Source organism: Centrocercus urophasianus, unplaced genomic scaffold (assembly GCF_019232065.1).
Source record: "Centrocercus urophasianus isolate 14NV4802_14NV808 unplaced genomic scaffold, USGS_Curo_1.0 seq_26, whole genome shotgun sequence".
NCBI lineage: Eukaryota > Metazoa > Chordata > Aves > Galliformes > Phasianidae > Centrocercus > Centrocercus urophasianus.
In genome coordinates, this window is record NW_024884822.1 from 11366946 (window position 1) to 11388556 (window position 21611).

General features: G+C 45.1%; 1 protein-coding gene across 4 annotated transcripts; it reads right to left on the reverse strand.

Annotated features, from left to right (window-relative positions):
* Nucleotides 1-10: 10 nt before the first annotated feature.
* Nucleotides 11-20796, reverse strand: MAML1 (mastermind like transcriptional coactivator 1). Of its 4 annotated transcripts, none has more exons than XR_006170244.1 (6): nt 20428-20796; nt 10659-12068; nt 8258-8527; nt 5860-5974; nt 1520-4364; nt 11-993 (listed from the first exon to the last, which is right to left on the reverse strand). XR_006170244.1 is itself a non-coding variant. In XM_042826622.1 (6 exons), the coding sequence occupies exons 1-6, from the start codon at nt 20794-20796 to the stop codon at nt 3382-3384; spliced, it is 3036 nt and encodes a 1011-aa protein (XP_042682556.1). In that variant the 3' UTR covers nt 11-3381. The 4 variants fall into 4 exon arrangements, 2 of the variants coding, with proteins under 2 accessions (XP_042682556.1, XP_042682555.1); XR_006170245.1 differs by having other exon boundaries at nt 11-780; nt 860-4364; XM_042826622.1 differs by having other exon boundaries at nt 11-3672; nt 3784-4364.
* Between the last annotated feature and the right edge of the window lie 815 nt (nt 20797-21611).

The following is a 21611-nucleotide window of genomic DNA, read 5'->3' on the forward strand; positions in this document are numbered from 1 at the left end:
GCCATGCATGTTTCATACACTAGCAAAATATTTATTTTATAATGATAAAACAGAAGTGAAGGATTTCTTTTTGGTGTGCACCAGTAATTGTAGTAAAAGAATAAGGGGATTAATGGACTCTTTATACATTTCAATGACAAAAATTCATAAAGGTTAGCATCAAATTCAACTGTTCTCCATTTACAAGCATAAAACTTACCATAATACCCCCCAAACACATATATAAAGAATTATAGTTTTAAAATCTATAAAAAGTAAAAAATATACAGTCAGAAGATCTAACTCTTATTCAAATCTTTAATATAAAATTGTAAACATTTATTTACACAAAGGAAATGTGTATAACAAAATTTTGAGCACCCTTTTCAATCGAGTCGTGGTTTTTGGAAGGCAGTGGATGTTGCACAGTGACACTCTCACCTTTCCCACCCAACCAAAACCGCAGTTTATAAATAAAGCCATGGGCGGCTGGCCAGGTGCAGTTCAGGGGAGCTACATTTTATTGCTCTGAAGCTGCAGCAAATGGAAAGCCCAAGTGCATATACAGACAGCTACATGAAAAAGGGCATAAAGGCAAAGCTCAGCCCTACCCATGCACCTACAGACATCTAAACCGTATTTTCCTTTCCTTTCAACTGTTTCAGCGTTGTTACAGTGATACCTAACAGCCTGATGCGACGGGGCCCAAGAACAGAAGCAAGGGCTGCTTCTTCCTACGGTCACGTGGTGTCTGGATCCCGTTCACACATGAAGACCAACAGGCACCATAAGCCAGGCTGCCTAGAATCACACTTCATTTTAGTTCAACAGTACCATGAAAAGGCCCTGTCACCAAAACTCGATACCTTCCTGAACAAACCTCTGGTCAAACAGGGCAATATCCACCTCAGCTTCCAGAAACAGCGGAGGAAAGAGCACAGCTGCATTTCACTGGGCATTACGCTGGATTGCCTTTTTGGTAGCAATAATGCAAACAGAAGACGCTCTTTTCCTCTGATTAAGAAATTAAAAGCAGATGGATTTTTTCATTATTCAGAACAAAGACTGTGTGCAAAATCTACCAGAGAACGTCGCAGACTTCAGCACACTGAACAGGGAAGAACGAAAAGCTGAATCCTACTACCCTGTTATATCTCTCAAGTGTTTGTAAGGGGCAAGGGGGGAGTGGGGGAGTGGAAATAGCGACACTGAAGGGTGTCACTTGAAATTATGAGGTCCCAAACACCCCCAGCAGGAAGGGAAGGCACACTGGTGCAAAGTTAACCCTTAAAAACAAATATACAGCAAACATTTCTTCCCCTGCCATTGCTAGTTTATCTATACGCTAACGACACTTACCTGGGACCAGTTTTTGGTTTAATACTAAACCACTCACTAGCTCTTTCCTTAGATTGCCAGTACAAGAAAAGTCAGCATCAGTTATTTGCATCTCAACTACTTATTCTAGAGAATATCATAAGTGTCAACAACCAAAGCAACTAACACCTTCGTCTTCCCATCCAAAGACAATCTTAGTTACCTCTGCGAAAGCTCTACAAGGGATTACGTCTGCTTCAGTGAAGTTCTACCCACTACTCAGTGGTGGGATCCACCGACCAACCGCATCTTTTGCCAGCGGCTCAACAGCATCAGATCTGTTCAACAGAGCGCGATTCGTCCACACAGGGCGAGCGTGTCGGACAAACCACGTTCCATGCATATTTGGAAAGGGTTAAAGTATTAGTGTTAAAAACAAGCAGTTTTTAAAAGTGCAAATTGTCTGACAAAGGAGCTGCAGATACAGGAACGCATTTTCCTTCTTCGAATTCCACGTTATCCTTCGCTTCCCCTCACCCACCGGAATAAAATCCTCTCGCACATTCTGCAGAGTGGAAAACTCCTGAAGAAGAACAGTCTGTTGAGGGAAATTGCTTTTAAATCACAACGCCGGGTTTGGTTAAAAAGTTTGAAGGAGTTTTCCAAAAGAAGTGGATTTAGAAAGGGAAGAGGTATTTGTGCATTTAAAACAAAAGCTTTCAACTTTATTTTCGTTTTAAAGTAAAGGTTAAGGCAAGGTGGTTTGTTGGTGGATAAGGGATCTTTTTTGGTAGAAGTAAGGACTTTGGAACACTGCCTGTTGCCACTGTGGTTTCAGTCCTTCCTGTGAGTAATCCCAACACGGACAAGAGGTCTCCTTGTGCTGAGCTAAAGAACCAGCATCTGCTTCAAGGGATATTAACGGGATAAACCCACCTGTCTACAGAAAGATTACCAAACTCACAACCCAGTATTAAAAACAAAAGTATTTAAAGGGGGAGACTTCAATACTGGAGCAACCTTGATGCAAGCATTCTCCCAGGCTGCTTGTGCTATTGTTACTGCTAAGGACTTTTCACCTCTCAGCCAAGTTCTTTTTTTCCTCATTTTACCCTGAAGTGACAAAGTCTTGTGCTCATTGTGTCACTGCTAGCTTTGGGGGATGAACTGATCTCAAATGTTAGTTTTACTTTTTACAACAAAGAAAACTAAATGAGCTGTCATGAAGCAAAGCCTTCATTTAAATACAACTACCTTTGGAAATAAGTTATGAAGAAACAGGTGCAAAGGAAATGGCTTTACAATTCATGTTAAACCTACTATAGTTTAAAAGTTCTCCCATAAGAAATTCCCCCTTTAAACACAGTAAGGTATAAGCCAAGAACTGTGCCTCTCTACAACAGAGTGCAAACTGCAGCTTAAAAGACTACAATCTATTAAGAAGACTACCTTGACTAACTGGCCAGGTTTAATACTTCCTTTCATCTACCACCAGCATCTAGAAACACTTACTGTGAAATATCACTTGCTTATGGAGAGTACAGGCACATGCTTCAGCGGTGGAAAAATTCACAGCATCTTGCAAGCGTACTCGGGTGCACGTAGCCTCAAACAAAAAGTCAGACATCTGATGACAGTACTACAACAGCACGCCAAGCTACGGACAATAATGATTGCAGGTAACAGCTGCAGAAAACTAAGTCCTAAATTTCTGCAACTATTTGCTTTCTTTCTGCACTATTTCTGTGAAACAGTTCTATTTTTAAATAATTAAAATTTCTCATTTTAGAACACTGCAAGTGAGATTTCTGACAGGCTGGATGGGACACGCACAGCTTTGTTTGACCTGTCTGAACGTGCAACTCCCCAGAGACGCCGGGGCAAAGCGCACTACTCCTGCAGACCTGCTTGGTGCGCCATTACCACGCGTCAGCGCTCACTGAGAAGCAGCTCCAGTCCCTTTCCCAACCATTTACCTCTAATGCCTGCAAGTCTCCTCAATGCCACAGGTTTTTTGGTCCAAGTGTTGCTTATATTTCATGAAATAATTAAAAAAAAGTAGAACCCCCCACCCCCAGCCCTCTTTTAATGAGTTCCCAACAACTCATCCAAATCATTCATCCACTCCTCCGAAGTCCTGTTTTTCAGCAAAGAGTCTATCAGATCTGTGTCACCAGTTAAGTTCTGAAGTCCATTATTGCCTGACTGGCTGCCGTAGGCAAAAGGCAGCTCTTGACTGGTTGTCCTCACCGGGTACCCTTGACTACAGTGCATATTACCTCTGTTGGGCATTTGTTGATTTGGATTCTGGTTGAAAGCGTTCAGATCCGGAACAGTCTGGTTGATGCCAGGCAAGACCTGCTGTGAGGGTACCTGCTGTTGTGAAGGTGGGTTTGTCCGCTGCTGCGTGCCTAACGACGACGACAGCATCTGCCCAGACACGGCAGCATTCATGGAGGTCATGGGCCTGCTGGTGCTGAGGCTTACCTGAGGCATTCCTTGAGCAAACTGCTGGTTGGCCACCTTTAGATGAGTTTGCTGCATGTGGAAAGAGGAGCTGGCAGAAAATGGTCCTAAGCCACCGTTTCCTTGTGTCTGGTTATTAATATTAGGGATACCTTGGTGTTGCCAAGATGGATTTTGAGCCCCCATAGCAGCTGGTACTCTTGCCATCTGTGGCTTAGATAAGGTTGGATTCAGTGCGCCTTTATTGTGCTGTTGAGAAATACTTGAGTTTGCTAAGGTATTCTGCCCATAGCCAGCAGGAACAGCAGCACCCTGGCCCAAGCTGCCTTGTCTCTGCATCGGTGGCTGTCCATTGGCACTCTGAGCTGCATGCTGGGGAACCATACCTGACGGTATGCTGTACAGCCCCCCTCGCTGAATGTTCTGCATGTTGGCGTACTGAGACACCCCCCGGTCCTGCTGGCTGGAGCCAGACTGCAGCGGTGCGACAGAAGTGTGTCCAGGTCCCATCTGAATCATGTTCTGGGTCTGAGGAAACATCCGTGGACTGCTGGAGCTGGACTGTCCTAAATTACTGACCCCAGGCATGGCTGAAGATGATCCTGAAATACAAAGAAACATTTTGTACATTAACTACTCAGTTCAACCACGGCCAACCTAGGCCTGTGGACCCTATAAGCCAGAATGCAGCTACATTTGTATAAAACAATTTCAGCAACCAGCACACAGACAGCAGTACTGTGTCCAGTCTGATCTCAAACACAGACATGCCAATTTCCTAAAAAGTCTGAATGCCACTTCTACGAGTTCAGCATCACCAACACTAAAAAAATTAGGCTTTATTGGGCAGGACTGTGATGCTTCCCTGTAGAAGAAACATCCCTACTACTTAAAACAAGAAAAAAAAAACCAAAACAACAGACAAGCACAGTAAAGTATAGATATATCATCCACTTTCTCCCCACATTTAACCAACCAAGGGAAACCTGCCTACACAGAGCTTCCTCTACTTTCAAACAACAAAAAGCTACAGATTTTTTAAGATAATTCAAGACATACGAGTAACACTGGCTTTCCATTGGATTAACAATTAATTAACCAGTTACAGGGCCAAGTGGGAGGTCATACAGTGAAGAGGTAGAACACATACCAGCTCTTAAGATGCAGAATATTACAATCATCAAAGCAAGGGAAAAATAACACTGATACTCATTATAGAAACATATACTCTACTTCTAACAGAGATAGCACTACATTTCTGTAGGAATGCAGCAGGAGACAACATAATGCATGTCAGTATTTGAAGTCTGTTTCTGACCACTGTTAGCACAAACCTCCTGCACTGGCATCAAGTTTTTCAGAGAAGTAACAACGCCCAGCCCTCGCTCTACTGTATGATCACAAACACTAAGAATGAGAGTATTACATTTCTACTTGCATCTTTTGTATTTGGCATTTACTTCTGTAGGAATAGAGCAAGGAAACAGAAAGAAGAGGATATGTACATTTTGCACACTATAGCTTTATAACAGAAAGCAAGTATCTCCTTGATGCCATGGTAAGTAAGGATTTGTCAGGTAAGGAGACAGTTTTTTGCTGTTCTCTACTTCTTCCACATTCCTGGTGCCATTTTACCTTCATGGCAAAAAAACCCCAATATTTATCAGTGTCAGTACAATCAAGACATTCCAAGCTCCTATGAACAAAACCAAATCCCACAAGAACCACATAGGATGCCATTCCCTTCTGAAGGGGAGAATATTAGAGCAGTACTACAAACACAAAAGTTAAAGGAGAATTTAACATCTGCAAAGGAAAATAAGAGTATAAAAATGAAATACTTTCATTGTTCTAAAGGCCAAGTTTTATCCAATGCCACAGCAATATTACAGAATCAGAAGCTTGCACTGCCTTAGATGTTTAGGTCAGAGGAAGCTGTTACTTTTTCAGATGTACCAGAGCCCACCTCTAAAAGCTGAAAAGCACCCTAACACAGGAAGATGTTGCAATAAATCAACCTTCAGCTCTCCAGCCCAGGAACTCCAGTGGCGCCTGGTTTTATTCCCAGTGCTTCTGCCATTACTTCACAATGCTCACCTGTGAACTGCCCAACCTGCTGCTGGTACGGGTTCTGCTGCTGGTCCTGGTACTGGGGAGGTGGCCGGGTCAGGTGTCGCTGCAGCTGCTGCTCCTGCTGCTGCCGCTGCTTCTCCTGGGAAAGATCCAATGCAAAGTAAGTAGGAAGCAAGTCAAGGCTTCTCCAAGAGCGGCTGTGCAGATAAAAATCCAGCCACCCGCATGCTTTTACATGGAGCTGGTGATTACAGGAGCTTCTGTCACCTTCAATTTCAGACCTTCGTTCTCAGCTGAAGCCTTTAAATAACTGCAAGTCACAGGTATCAGTCTCTTAATCAATGGAATGTTCATCCATTTTCAGCAATATCCTAAAGGTACAATACTCTAGCAAATACAAGAAGAGAAAAAGCCCAAAACACCTAAAAACCCACAAATACCTTTTACTTTTTGCCCCCAGATCAATTTATTTGAAGAGTGTAAAGTTAAAGCACAAGTCATAAACACCAGTGTTGCACAGAAAAGGAAAAACATGTACATGTTTTCTAGGTCCAGTTTTCAAAAACAAAAACATACAAACCCAAATTATTGGGTGTCTTAAAAGATCATGGAAAACTACAAAACCAAGGTTACAACAGGAGCTACGCAAGTTCTACAATCGCTGTTCCAAACCACTTTCTCAATAATTCACTTGTTTATTGCAACAAGCCCTACTAATGCTTTGAACTCAGCTTGCTTCTTTGAGAAGAGCATCCAATCTGCATGTACTTTATGACAAATTCATTAGAAGACTAGCAAATTTAAAGGGAATGGAAAGCCATGGAGGGCAGGGGAGAAGGTGTGTAAGTCCATGCAGGAAGTGTGATTCTGACAACAGCAACAGCCAAAAGGCTGCTTTTACACCACAAAGCACATCTCAGACAGCATTTCTGGCCCTTCGTCCACAGCTATCTTCAACCAGGTTGAAATTCTGAGAGCATTAAGAGTGATACCAAGGACAAGTACTCACTTATGTAAAAACACTCACAGAGCACAGGCAGGGACAGAAATTCCCTTTCAAGAGTCGTAGGACAAAGACACAAGCACTAAGCCCCTCAAGAAGAGATGAGTGCACTGTGAAAAGCAGGCAGGTACACATTACTACCATTGTTTTGAAGTGTCTGCAACTGAGAAGCTGTTGAGACATGCAGAGGAATGAAGAGGGCAGGCTGTTTCACAGAAGGGACCTGCTGCTTGCAGGACCAGTCAGACCTGAAAGGGGCTGACCACAGAAGCCAGGGAAGTGTGCCATAGCAGTAGGATGAACCAAGAGCTGCAGAAGGCTGGCTCAGCAAAAAATAAAAATAAAAAAGATGCAGAATATCAAATGTAAGAAACTCTCACAGTATCAGAGAGGGGAGGATACCTGAAACTGTCACCCACTTCAATGACTTTTTGTTTTGTCTTTTAATTAAGGAATATACGCAACTCCCAGTTTTTTTCTACAAATTACCACCTCTCTTTTCCTCCTATTATCCCCAAAGATAACATTCCACACCCCCTCACCCCAACCAGTTATCCTGAAAGACAAAACGAAGATCTGAACTGTAAATTCTCCCTGGGCCTAAAACCTTCTCTGAAAATCCATCTTCCCTTCCTCCGTACCCAGCGCAGAGACCTGTTCTGTTTGCACAGTGACAATGTGTGGAACATGCCTGCATGGACTACTCAGAAATGCAGAAAAGCACAGATGACAGGAGTAAGGCCCTTCAGACCGATTCCCAGCTGAAAGACTTGCAAAAGGTTTAAAACTTAGAGAGGTTCACGCAAGGAGCCCATTTCCCTGAGAGAGACTAAAGCAGCTTTCTGCACAGTCTGATGGATAGCAGAGTTAAATTCTTTTGGCAGGATAAGATGCAAGTTGGATGCAGATGTCTAATTATTTTCCCCAAATAAACAAATGAAAGATGATTTAAAATTTGAAACGTGAACTGTCATGGCACTCACAGAGAGGAAAGGCAGAACTCAACCAGCTTAGAGTCCCTTGCTTAAAGCTCTCCAAAACATCAAGGGTATCCCAACCTTTTATTATTTTGCTCTCATTTCCTTTGTGAAAGAAGGAAGGCAAAGAATTATATCATCACTGGTATATCTTCTCCTCCTGTAGGTATCAGCTTGCATTTCCACACTATTAAATTCTAGCTGCTTAATTCTTTTAATTCACAGCTGTGCCTTGTAACAGAAAGAACGTCTCAGGAACCAAATGTTACATTTTGTTGATGATTTTATATAAAACAGAACAGTGATTTATACCAAAACATCTTGTAGTTCACATCCCCTATCTCATAAGGCTGTAGTAGTTCTACAACATCTCAAACACAGCTTTAAGTCAGCCAAAGCATGCTAGTGGAAAGGAAGAAAGAAGACTGCTGGCCCCCCTTACCTGCTCAACTAAGAGATGTTGTTGTCTCTGCTCCATTAGGAACTGCTGCTTCTGTTGCTCCATGAGCAAGTGCTTTTGTTGCTGCTCTCTCTGTTTCTGCTGGTCCATCAGCATTTGGTGCTGCTTCATCACTGCTGCTTGCTGCTGATTGCTAAGATACGACTGGTTGCTGTGGTTCCCTGCCATGGTGACATTGGGAGCCTGGGCACCAACACCAGCACCCGGCACAGAAACGGGAACACGAGGAACATTAGGAGATGTGGTTTGATCCTGCAGAACATAAAAACAATGATGTGAGTTACAGAAGGAGGGTAGCCCTCTAGAACTGGGAGACTTTGTACAGTCACATAGACGAGGAAAGATGTTTTCATAATGATGACCACATGTTCTATTGTCTCTTGTAAAGGATACAGGATTTTTATAAGCAAAATGAGCACACAGAAATGAGGAGTTGGAGTTCACGTCAGAAGCTCCAGCAGATTCAGGAACAGAGGTTTTAACTCAAGCCTCACTTAAAGTACTTCCCAAACTCCAGCTCAGAAAGGGGAACGCAGCTCTGTGCGCTTCTGCTCAGCCAGAGGAATGGTGTCACTACAACCAACACTTCAGATGCACCAACTGCAGTTACCTTTGGTTGCAGCTTTCCAACCAGCTTTGAAATTTCATCATATAGTTCTATCCTGCCTCTGTCAACACTTAACTCTGGAAGTTTACACCTCCCCTCCTAATGCTAACTTTTTTTTTTTAGTATCAGAGTTCACTATTCACAGGTGAAGGGGAAGAAACATCACTGACCAAAATAAAGAGTCCCAATGTTTAGTCACCAATCCAGCCTTCATCATATTGTACAGACAAAACACTACTACGGATAACTGGTCATATCCATTTTTTCTTAAGTCTGCTTTTTTCGTTCTGTTTTGGAGATAGGAACTCAGGAAAAGCCATCAAGTCAAAGATGGAACAGTTATCCATCAAGACCTGATACCGACCTCTTTGTACATGAGAAGCCATTTGGAATTTGACATTTGTTATCATTTTTAAGCACAGTTCAGCCTCATTTCAAATTATGCAAACATATTTATTTTCACATTCAGAATTCAGCTAATGGTCTGGGCTGCTGGTTCTCACTTGCAGCAGTTTTGCAAGAAATTACAAGCCAAATATAGGTAATGCTGTGCTAAGTTGTTCTGTAAGCAAGCTTCTTAGAAATTCTCCAGAAGTATTCATTAGGATTTCTGTTATTTCGATGCAAGCATGACAGCACAGACACAAGGTCACCTTCAAGTTTTTCAGCAAGAGATAGATGTGACACACACAATCATCTTCACCCTTCCCCTCCTTTCGTCACCAAAAATATCATTAGATCGTTACTTCCACTAGCTTTTAAAGAGATTAATTTTCCTTGTGCCTTATGAAGCATGTATTATTGATTTCATTTGTATTTTTACATCACTGTGGTCTTTACCACAGACTACTCAGGGCTTTATGCCGTGTATTTTGTGTTTCGCTTTGCTGAAGGATCACACTGCAAGAGCTGGAGCTCCGATGGCTTTTGCAGTTTTAATCCTTATAACAAGGACCTTTTTTGACAGCAGGTCTTCCAATACGTGCATCATGGGGATTTGGTAGCACGTGCCTACAAGTCTGTTCTCCTTCACCTGCTATATACATTCCTACCTGCAGCACATTTGTAATATCAGCTATATGTTGTTATCTTTATATTGCCAATTTACTACAACTCATAAGGCAAAGAAGCACAATGTGGAGTTCTCCTTTATAGGAAAACCTGAAGCACTATGCTTCAAGCAGACAAATGTTACCTATTAAAGATACATTCCCATTCTCACAGACTTAACCAGTAGCAAATTCTTAGATTTGAAAAATGCCAAGTAACTCCCAAGTAACCAAGAACGCAGCCCTCACTCCCATCTCTCTCCAAAAAGCAGCAACTGAAGGCGTATCTGTTTATAGTGAGCCAACTCCTACAGAAGTCAGGGACCAAGGAGAAAGTAAAGAAAGCAAATCTTCTGCTAGAACACTGTTTAACACTGCAGTTCTATGAGCTATTTCAGGCAGAAGTTCACAAAGCATCTATTTATCTTTGTAAGTAGAACCTTCTGTGAAGTGCGACATAATTTGTTGCCCATGAAGTGTATTAAGCTGCAAACCACACGTTACCAACGTGACCTAGAATTGCATATTAAAAACTTTCCTCAGTGGAAAATGCAGTGCTTGACTCTTGCCTCAGCACACTGTGCACTACCATCTTCTTCAGGAACACGCAGCAGCTGATCTGAAACACCATCAAGTAACCCATACTCCAATCTTACCTACCCAACATCCCTCTTTCAAACCCTTAAATCTGTCACTAAACAAAAGTAACAAAGATCAGAACACGTACCTGACTGTGCGGCAGTCGGTAGGTAATGTTTCCAGACTTGGGTTTCAACAGGATCATTCCATTTTGGTCGTCACCCACGTGAGACAGTGGCTGCTGCTGGCGCTGCTGCATGTAAGCCAACATGGGAGTCTTGTTCTGACCAGGTACTGCAACGCCCTGTTCACATTCTGCTTTGTAATGTGAAAGAGGTTTGGTGTTCCCGTAGTCTAGCACTGAGCCTTGACTATTCACAGGGTTCTGGTTCATGCTGTTTTGCTGATGACCCAGTATGTTCACATGGTAGTTGCCTCCAGCTCTCGGAGAGCTTTTATTTCCCATATTAGGCATCATGAGCTTCTGATTGTTGAAGTCCGGCTGGTAAACTGAAGGGCTGGTGGGATTTTCCATGGTATATGGAACGGCCAGTGGGCTGTGAGAAGGCCCAGACTGCCAGGTAGACATCTGATTGGTCTGGTGGACTTGGGAAGCCTGCTGCTGGTTCTGCAGCATCTGGTCTCTCTTCTGCTTGGCAGCAATCTGCTGGAGTTGATGAGCAGAGGACATTTCTTTGGCACTTCCTGCCCCCTTCCCAGGTAAAAGCACATTGGAGAGAGGTCTCTGGACGTTCTGAGAGTGGTTTGATGCCTGCATCATGGGCTGATTAGCATTTTCAGTCATTGGCTGACTAGAAGGCTGAAACATAGCCTGAGAACTACCGACCACCGGAGACGCAGCACTTACAGGAACAGAGGCAGCACCGATGAATGCTGAACCTGAAGAAGCAGATCTAACCTGCGGAGATCCCATCTGCTCCTGTTCAAAGGGTGCAGGGGAAAATTCAGTCTTTATGTTAATATCTTGCGGTAATGGAGTCTGTGCAGCTGAATTTGAAGAATCCGCATCTTTTTTCTCTTCAAAGTCTTCATTAAAGAGATCCTTCATGTCTTCGTCGGGCACTGACCTATTAAGCTCCTCAATAAGCTCCTTCCATTCTTGCTCGTTAAGATTAAGATCAGGCATCAAGTTGTTCTGAGATATAGAACCCCCTGCTCCAGCAATCATACACGGAAGATCATCTACAGGCTCCTGCTTCAGCTCTTTGTTCAAACTCAGAGGAAATGAATCATCAGCATCACCACCTCCATTCAGTTGCAGACTGGAATCTGGAAGACACTTCTTGCTGATGCCATCGAGTCCCATCGGATGTTTTCCATTAAGCTGCAAGGTATCTCCACTGGCAGATTTCTTGTCAAGATGATGGAGTGGAGACACAGGGGGCATTCCATTGGAAGAACCACTCACTCCACCAAGACCGTCATCACGACGCAGCTTCTTGGAAACTGAAAATACATCACCAAAGCCATTCTGCTGGTCTCCGTTCTGAGGGGAAGCAGCACTATCAAGCTTTCTTTTCACAGTCTCATGGAGCTGCTGAAAAAAAGAAAGAAAGAAAGAAAGATTTTAGTTATTTAGTTTCACATCTCAGATTATTTCTTACAAAAACATTGTCTAGCTCTGAATATGGGGGGAAAAAAAAACACTTTAGGGAGAAAAGAAGGGCTAGGTCTTTAGTTTTTACAAATCATCACATGAGATGACTTCCTTGCTAAAATCTTCCAAATCAATCATCTCTTGTAAATGATACAGAATTCTCATAAATAAAGAGAGAGAAATGAGGAGCTGGAGTTAGAAGCTCCAGCAGATTCAGGAAGAGAGGCTTTAACTCTGAAAAGTAAACCTTCCAAACCAGGCACTAAATCAAACAAAGATGAAAACTGCCAGATATTTGACAACAAGTTGAGAAATAACTTTGAATTGAAACATATTATCATCTTTCCTGTTCAAAATGTAAAACATGGAAGCACAATAAGATTCAAATTGAGACTAACAACCTGTATTTACTTGGTCTATGTACACATTGTATAATTCTCCAGCAAGACTGCTTTGTAAAGCAGTCTCACATGAAAAGATTTAGGAAAAAAAAAAAAAAAAGATCATTTCTGCTGTGGTTTTAATTACTGGAGGATAAACAGGTATGTAATTTTTGTACACAATCACATTTTTGGCATTAAGCAAAACCAGTCTGTCACCAAGTGACCACAGTTCCATTCACACGTAACTGCAATTAGAAGCTCAGCCAATTCTGTCACACAGTAAGTTTATTCCTTTCCTCTCTTCTCCCGAAGCATTTCCCCCCTGCTACTCTCTGCTCTATGACCCTCAGAGCACAAACCAGCTCAACAGTTGGCCAGTCTACAGCTAGTGAATATGCATTCTTTTTCTTGCAGTGCCACCTAGAAGCAACCAGAGGGTACAGCAACAGCACCTCGGTTCCACAAAGCTGAGTGTGGGTCCCCCAGTTTAACTTCTCTTCCGGCAGCGTTCTGTCAAATATTAACTCCTTTTCAGTGACCTCAAAAATATCAGAAAGCAGAACACATGCACACATCAAAGATGACAATGAATTATTCCCCCCTTAGGTAAATTGGCCAAACAGCTGGGCTTTGCTGTACTGGGATCACTACACCACGACAAACCTGCAGGGCAGTGACAGCTCAGAGCTGCACGTCTAAAGAGGGAACCCTTTTCCCCTGACCTGGAAAAGATGCCTTTGTGTGTCCCAGCAGGACACATGAGGAGAATCCTCACAAAAAGCCACTCATCTCAAGTGTGGTTCACTGAACAATAGTTCTCTCAGATGGCAGAAAAGAGGCTCATTAAACAAACCTCAAAACAAGCACACTTACTTTAACACGCAGTCTCCATAACGCAGTCCACTAACCCTTGGGGAAAAAACGTTTCATCCAAGAACAAACAGGGGAAACTTCAAGATCTCGGCACTGAAGCAAAAGGTTGTGTGTAGAGCCAGCATAAATTATCAGGAATGTTACAGCACTTGCCTGGGCAACAGCATTCTTTTGATTTAAGGATAGAAGGACTGGATCACAGTGGTTGCTCTCTCGTTAATTGTCCACAGCTAGCTGATCTCTGGAAACAAACACTGCCTCGTGCTTGCATAGGTAACACCTACATCTCCCTTTTACAAGAGGGATGGACTGCAGTTTCCAGGAGACCCGGATCTTTCCGCAGCCTCATGGAAACAGCAGCAAAGTAGTGAGATGAGCAGCAGAGCTTGTAAGAGGAGGGACACATTTGGAACTTCACTAGATCTCAACATCCCATCTACAGCTTCAGTAGCAGACCTACAACAATGTTTTTCAATTACTAACTTAAGAGAATAAAGGAAATCTGATTTTTCATAAAAACAGAAAACAACAGAAAGTGAGGAAGCTTCAACTCAACCTCAACATTCGGCTTTTGGCAAGTTTCCTGTTGTTTACTTAATACTCCAACTGGGAAAACTGAAGCTCAAGGTGGATGAGTAACTTGCCTGAGGTCATATGATGAGTCAATCAAAGATTGGGATGGATCCTCCTTAATTCCAAATCATTAAGGAAGAAACACTCTCCAAAAAATAACATACAAGTACTAATTTAGTTTTGTACATTAAATGTATTCTTCTCGTGGTTGAAGTGAATTCCCCTATTAAAACAGAACCATGGCCCAGAGGAACCACCGCTGCAACCGCAACTCCTGCAGGCAGCTTAGGGCTCGGGTAGGACCACAGTCCTCTGTGGGCTGCAAAACTCAGGCTGATGGAGAGGTATTCCAGAAGTTGGTTTGTGCTGAGGTCTTTGCTGTTGTGCTGCACCACTTGCAATGTATGCAAGATTAAATCATTTATGCTTCTAAAGTAAACTTACTGAAGTCCAGATGTAGGTGTAGATCCTTAGTGTCCATCACAGGCTTCTTCCCCCACAAAAACCCAGGGTCTATCATATCTGCATGGCTTTTAACAGTCGTCAAAACACCCAGATTCCCAATTTTAACTCCTTGACATGAGTTGCTCTTACACAGCCCTTCTTTCAGCTCATACTAAATTCCTTCACAACAAACCAAACTGTAAAAATAAGGAACTTCAAAGGAATTCGTTTATGAGGTAAAATTTGGGGTGTCTGCTTCACCTCATCTAAACGTACTATTAACTGAAAGATATCCTACCTGTACACAGCAGCCAGCAGACGCACAGGAAAGAAGAAAATCTGCTTATCTCTTATCTGCACCAGAAAAGACAGCCCAATTCACAACAAGCTACTTAATCCCTGAAATGTAGAAGCTATTCACCAACTGCACTTGAATCCTAGCTCACTTTTAAGAGGAAAAGCAGCACAAAACGTACCTGGATACTGTGGCTGTGCTGAGGTTGCACTACCGCAGCTACTCAGCCAGCTGAGCAGAAGAAAGCCAGCCTCCATGTCCCACCTCCATTCTTCACTCAAGGACAGTGGTACCAAAAGCTGCAGGTGCCAACAGCTACTGCTCCAGCGTCATCACTAACATACCTGATAGCTTCTATTTACTCATGTTTACCTTCCTAAGCAATAAAACCTGAAATTCACACAACTGCTCTGCAAATAACATACCCTTCTCTTGTGAAATACCATTTCTCATATACTATCTCAGCTCTTGGTTTCCTAACAGAAGGAGAAATGCTGAACTTGGTTCTTCTCATTTGTCTGTCTGTGTGTAATTAAAGACCTTTTTTGGGGAGAAAAAACCCAACACATAGCATACATGAGATACAAGTTAGACAGCAAGTTATCTGCATATCGAGCTGCCCCAACAGAGTTCTCAAGGCAAGAAAAACCTGTTCTCTTCTGCCAAAACTCCAAAGGAAAAAAAAATCCACACTGACAAGAATAAAGCATAGCTTGCAACTCACTAAGAAAATCTCTTTAGCATTTCTTTTTTGTCTGTTATGATTTTGCAAAGCACGGTCGTTTTCTGATGTGTTATTCATGGTTTCCTTCGGAGAATCAATCACTTTTATTTAGAACACGAGTCAATTCTTTCCATTGTCACAAGATCAGAAACAGAAATGTATTCCCATTTTCTTAGCCTGCCCAACCTCCCAGCAGCAGAGGAACCTTGTAAGCTCTCTGCAATGAGCCTACTTAACTTTGCCTAAGACTCTTACCCCAAAAGCATTTATCCAAAGCATTTAAACCAGTACAGTACGTTTGCTTGGCAGGAGTACACGTGCAGTCAGGCCATAACCACGGCTTCCCCACTGACCCAGGGGAACAGATCAAAGCCAGGTGCCACCCCTCCCCACACAGGGCTGTCCATCCCAAAGGCTCTCATCACAAAACCTGAGCACCATGTACCACGACACCCAGCCACACTGCAGCCTCACTGCGAAGGCATGTGGGCAGACTTCGTAAGAGCCAGCCACTCACTGACAAGGAAGCCCAGCAAGAAGAAATTGGGAATGGACTGACACTTGATCTCAGCTTTCTGCCAGCAAACCCAGTGGCAGAGTTCATGGCTTAGGGACTATTCTGTCACACAGGGAAAAAAGGGGCTTCCAATATTGTAAATAATTACGTTTATAGTTGGTAAATATTTATAAGTTTATAGTTATAGAAACTGCAAGCAAATTTGTGGGGGGTTTTTTGGTGTTTTTTTTTTCCCCCAAGAAAGGCTTGTAAAAATGACAGAAATAAAACTTTGAAGACCTAACTCTATGCTGTGCCTTTTGGGCACCATGATGACATGTTTCGGATATTAAATTCTCCTTACAGGATTCAATAAAGCTTTACATCTCATTTCAATTAAGCTTAGAGTTTCAGTCTTCAGTTATATCTACGATCCATCACAAAATAACAGCATGAGAAAATGCTGGCCGTTTTCAAAGAAGAAATCCCGTGCTACTCTACATGTGCAATAAAACTCCAGCTCCAAGATGCCTTCCAGCCAGAAGCCAGCACCCTCACCTACAGGGGAACACACCAGCTTGCCTCCAGCAGCAGTGGCAATACTGCAGCACACACCAGCTCCATGGAGCAGCACAGTCTTCTGAGCTGACAGATTCTCCTTCCCTGCCTGGCTGAGGACAGAAGCAATAAGGATGACCACCTCTCAAGCTGGAAGACCATTGCAAATACCAGGAGTTGCAATACATACGAATTTCGGATAGAAAAAAAACATTTTGGCCCTGCAACATACTCTCTTCTTACTGAGCATTTACACACAGCTTCCAAAGTTGCACTCTCCACGCAAGGAAAGCATTTTATTACCAAATGTGCTCCTGCATTCCAGCGCGTTGTCAGAACGAAAGTGCTGCGCTAACTTCAATTTTGACTGTTACTTTAATTCCAGAAGTCTTTTGTGTTTGGGTGACTGCCTGCTGGAGTGGAGAAGGGCTGTGGATGTGCATGGCTATAAATAGCCCAGCCTGCATTAGTCACAAGGGGCAGCTTCTGCTGCAGGAATTGTTCTGCTGAATCAAAAAGCCCTGCAGAGCCTTCGGCCGCCGGATCGCCCACCTCGCCTGGACTGCAGCAGCACATCAGAACCTCCCAGATCCCTGCAGCTCAGAAAGCAGCGCTGCATATCTAACCAATCTGCGAGGGGAAGTGTTTCAAACACACAACAATACCTCACAGCATTAAAAGGAGACAAAGAAAAACCTGTCAGAGTTGTTGTGCAACAAGCTATCAGACTTGTCAGCAAAACCAAACAATGGTGGCAAGAGTACACTGTACTGAAGTTGTGTATAAATAATGTGGAAATAATTTGCTATTTTTGTGGTAAAACATAATTTCACAATTTAACACCCATCCACCACAGCTTACCCCAAAGTCTCCTGAGTTGTCAGCATACCAGCCTGGGTTTCCTTAGGAGAATGCAACCATGTTTGTCCCTATAATCCAGGCAATCTATTCCCTTTCATTTTCTACTACAGCTCCTTTCAATCACAGAACATTTCTTTATTCTCCTGAAATTTTCCTTAAACTTTTCACTTGGGTGCCTGGCTTCAACCAGCACTTTTACAAGCCTCTACCATTCCCCAGCAAACGCTGCTCTGCTCCTCAGCTTCACACAGAGCATTCCCAAGGCTGAGCAGGTCTCTGCCCATTCCAGAAATGCCTTCCACAGCAGTCCCAGACAAAGCAAAGCATCTATACAACCCCCGCTTTCAGGTGGGAAGAGAAGCACTGCACAGCTCCTTCCAAAAGGCCCCACCACAAAGCACAGCATAGAGATGAACACGCAGACCCCCAGCACGCTCCTTGTCCATGCTGAGGAAGCGCTCGGTGCACAGCTCAGGGATCCACGACATCACAGTCTGTCAGAAATACATGGCAACCTTTCCAGCAGGCAGAATTTAAACTCTACTGAAATGAACTTTCTCAAAACAGAAACTGGCAAAGAGGAAAAAAAACATGCTCGATGGCAGCTCCTGTCCCTTCCCAACTTCTCTGTTTCTCAAAAATAGAAGATCAACACAAGAGACATTACTCAAGCACTAAGCATCTTCTGCTCTGAACAAGTCTTAACACCACCCTGAAGCAAAATGAAAACATTTGAATTTTCCTTTAAATTAGAGCTTTTTTAATAGGAAGCCAGTATTTTCATCTCATTCCTCAAATGAAGGACAAGCCTACTGAGCACACAAACCATCCGTCAGAATTTCTGTATCGATATCGTATCTTAGTTTCTGTGCACTCACAAGATAGCAGTAAGAAAACGAAGGATGGCACTGCCCCTGGCTTCTGCTCAGTCTCAGCATACATACACCAGAAACTACTGGGAGGGAAATGTAATTTCGGGCTTTGGCCACGTGAACAAGTCATACAGGATGTGACAGGGTGGTGCTCCCTCTACCCAGGGCTACTCTGCGTCCACCAAGGGCAGCACCTGGGCACACAGGCACTGTGCTCTGGGCACACGCGTGGCACAGCAGCTGCAGGTCCTGCTGCCAGCTCACAGATGTGAGATCCCGTGCCCTTTACACTTACATTGGTCACTTTTCTCTCAAGGATCAAAACAAACGCCCCATTAACTTTGAATGCAGCTCCTAGTCTCCAAGAGAAGATTCATACGCAGCTTCAAGAGAAACTCCACACCATAACAGCGGTTACACCGATGTAATGTGTGCTTCACTACCTAATGGCATTCTTTTGAAAGGATGCTCAGGATATTCTAAAACAGAATTTCGGCGTTAATCCAAAGTCTACTGAATATTTTAAACCGTAACCTTGCGCTTCCCAGGCACAGACACATTTGATCTCAATAAGAGCCTGCTCCTCAGCCACGGGTACAGCCAGAGGTAAAACGCCAACTTAGAGAAAGATCTCCTGTGCCAAAGGAACAAAACCAGCAGCGGAGGTTTCTTGTTAGTTTCTGGTTTTTGAGGGGTGTTTTGGTTTTTTTTTCAAAAGCGTTAACTAACTTTATACCTTAGTAACGAGATGATGAATCAGCAGCTGCAATTAAGCTTACAGTCATGTATCCAAGGAAGGAAACAGCAGGCCAGCACGAGGAGGAGTCATTCATACACTAAAACCCTCTTCTGTTGTGTAAATTGGCCACTGGCAGCAGCTTCCTGAACAAGAAGGGCTTCCCCAGATGTGCACTGTATTTCAAAACCACACTGCTGCTGAGAGCCCTCATTATAATGGATGCTAATTAGATCAAATCCACATCCAAAGCGATTTAAAAGAAACAACACCAACGAATCAAGGACATCTTTCTTTTCAAGGATCAGTATGAAAGAGCATGGTGGCACTTCAAGCAACAGGATTTGACATACTAAAGAGTTCTGTGGAGTGAGCTACACAAATATGCATAGAGCCCCAGACACAGAATGCTTCACAGCCCAAACAGGAAACAAACAGAAACCCCATCAAATCTCTGGAAAATAAAATAGGAGTTTGAGAGATTTGTGTTCTGACACCAAGTTACACTCAGGATCAGCCCAGCGAAGAGCAGTGCCTGCTTAAGTGCTACAGAATCACTGCCAGGATGGCAGAAAGTTTCTTCTCATCCTCAAAGGTTTTTCTTTAACAACCATCTGAAGCACTCAAACTATCACAAACGTTTTGGTCTTCAGTACAGTCAGTATCCTAGGTTCACACACGATACAGCAGCTAGTTAGCTAAGCAATGTTTTCAGCTCATGCTACAAAGTCTACAACCAGGTATGTGCTGCCCAGCGCTACATGAAAGCTGACATCTGCGTGCCGTGTCTCACAATCCCACATCATGCACAGTCATACCCAAACGCTCAGTGAGTTCTGTCATGATTCTGTTTTAAAAACTGTAACTAAGTGAAGCCAGGGCAGCAGAGAACCACATTCTCTTCTTTACTGTGACTGAGCAAGCAGACAAATTTAAAAATAGGATTTACCTATGCAGTAACTTGAAAATGCATCGGGTTAACCCACCATCCCCTCGTAAAGAAATTCAAAGCAGTACTGCATCATTTCCACAAAGGTCAACGTTTAGCAATGGGTGCCCTGGAGAAGGACAGGCATTAGGAGGGGCAGCCTGCGCGAGGTCACCCTACTAACCTACATTGCTGACACACCAGCAGCGCGTTTGAAGGCTCACGACATTTATAGGGTTCGGGGCAAGTTAAGCAGCGGCCTCTCCAGATAGGCACACAGCCGTGGCCGCGTGCACATGCCCTGACAACCAGCAGCGCTAAGGAGGCCAGGGAAACACTCGCGTTCTGTGCTCAGCCAGGCTGTAATGGGTGGAGTGGGACTCCCACAGCGCTCACACCCACTGCAGCGGGTGGCAAACAAGCACTGCCTCTCTCCTTCTCCTCTTTCCAAGACACAGCAAAGCCCACGCTGGCAGAGTTCCCCCCTCAGCGACACACGCGCCCTTATCGAGGTGAAACCCTGACAGCCCCAAGCGCGGCACGGGCAGCGCCTTACCGCGATCAGCGTGCTGCCGCGGCCGTGCTGCTCTCCACTCGCCGCCTCTCCGTCCAGGCCGTTGGCTCCGCTCCTCTCGGCGCTCCCCGCGACGGCCGCTGCGGGCGGAGGTGGCGCGGGGGGCGGCGGGGCCGGGGGCGGCTGGCGGTGCTTGCCGGCCCGCTTGGCCTTGGCCTGCAGGCAGCGCTGGTGCAGGGCGAAGGTTTGCTGGCGCTCCAGCTCCAGGCGCTCCGGGGACACGGCCTGGTAGCGGGACTCGCAGGCGCTGTGGTGCCGCCGGCAGAGCTCGATGCGCCGGCGGAGCCGCTCCATCACCGCGCTGTGCCGCGGCACCACGAACTCCGCCATGGGGCAGGAGGGCAGCACCATGGACCGGAGGGACGAGGGGAGGCCGCCGCTCACCGGCTCCGCACGCCGGGCCTCGCCATGGCCCTCCTCGAGGCCTCGCCGCTCCTTCCCCGCCCGCCGGCCTCACCTGGGCCCCCCGGCCCGGTTCCTCCTCCCGCCCCCGGCCCGGCGCCCGCCTCGCTCCCCCCCTCCCCACTTCCTCCTTCTCTCCCGAGCCCGGCGCCGATTCGCTCCCCCGCTCTCCGCTCAGCCCTGCCCGGCGGCCGCTACCCGCCGCCCCCGGGGGTCCGGCCGGAGCCCGCTCCGCTCCCTCCCCGGCGCGGCGCGGCCGGGTGGCCGCCGCTCTCAGGCACGGGCCGGCCCGAAGCCCCGAGTCCCCATTGTTATCCGCGCCGCCGCCATCTTGAAATTGTTTTTCCCCTCAAGAGCCGAGTTGAGAATAAATAGGCGGAGCTTCCTGGGTGGCGGTCGACGTCACGGCGCGCCGCGCGTCACGAGCCGTGAGGGACGGCGCTCTCAGCCAATAGGAAGGCGCGGAGGCGCGAAGGGACGCGGCCAAGGCGTAGGAGGAGAGAGCGCCTGGCAGGGGGCGGGCTGCGGCGCGTTTAAAAGGCACGGGAAGAAAAGAGGTGGGGCGAAGACGGCGCAGCCAATCGGGACAGCGGAAGGGGGAAGCATGCGGTGATTGACGGGAGGCGGGATGCCGCTGCTCGGGGGCTCAGGGCGGGCGCGCCAGGATTTCATTCCGAGGGTTGAAACTTCGGCCAATTAACAAGGAAAGCGCCTTCCTGCAACAATTCACCCCACGCCGCTTCTGCAGCATTAAGAACAACCAC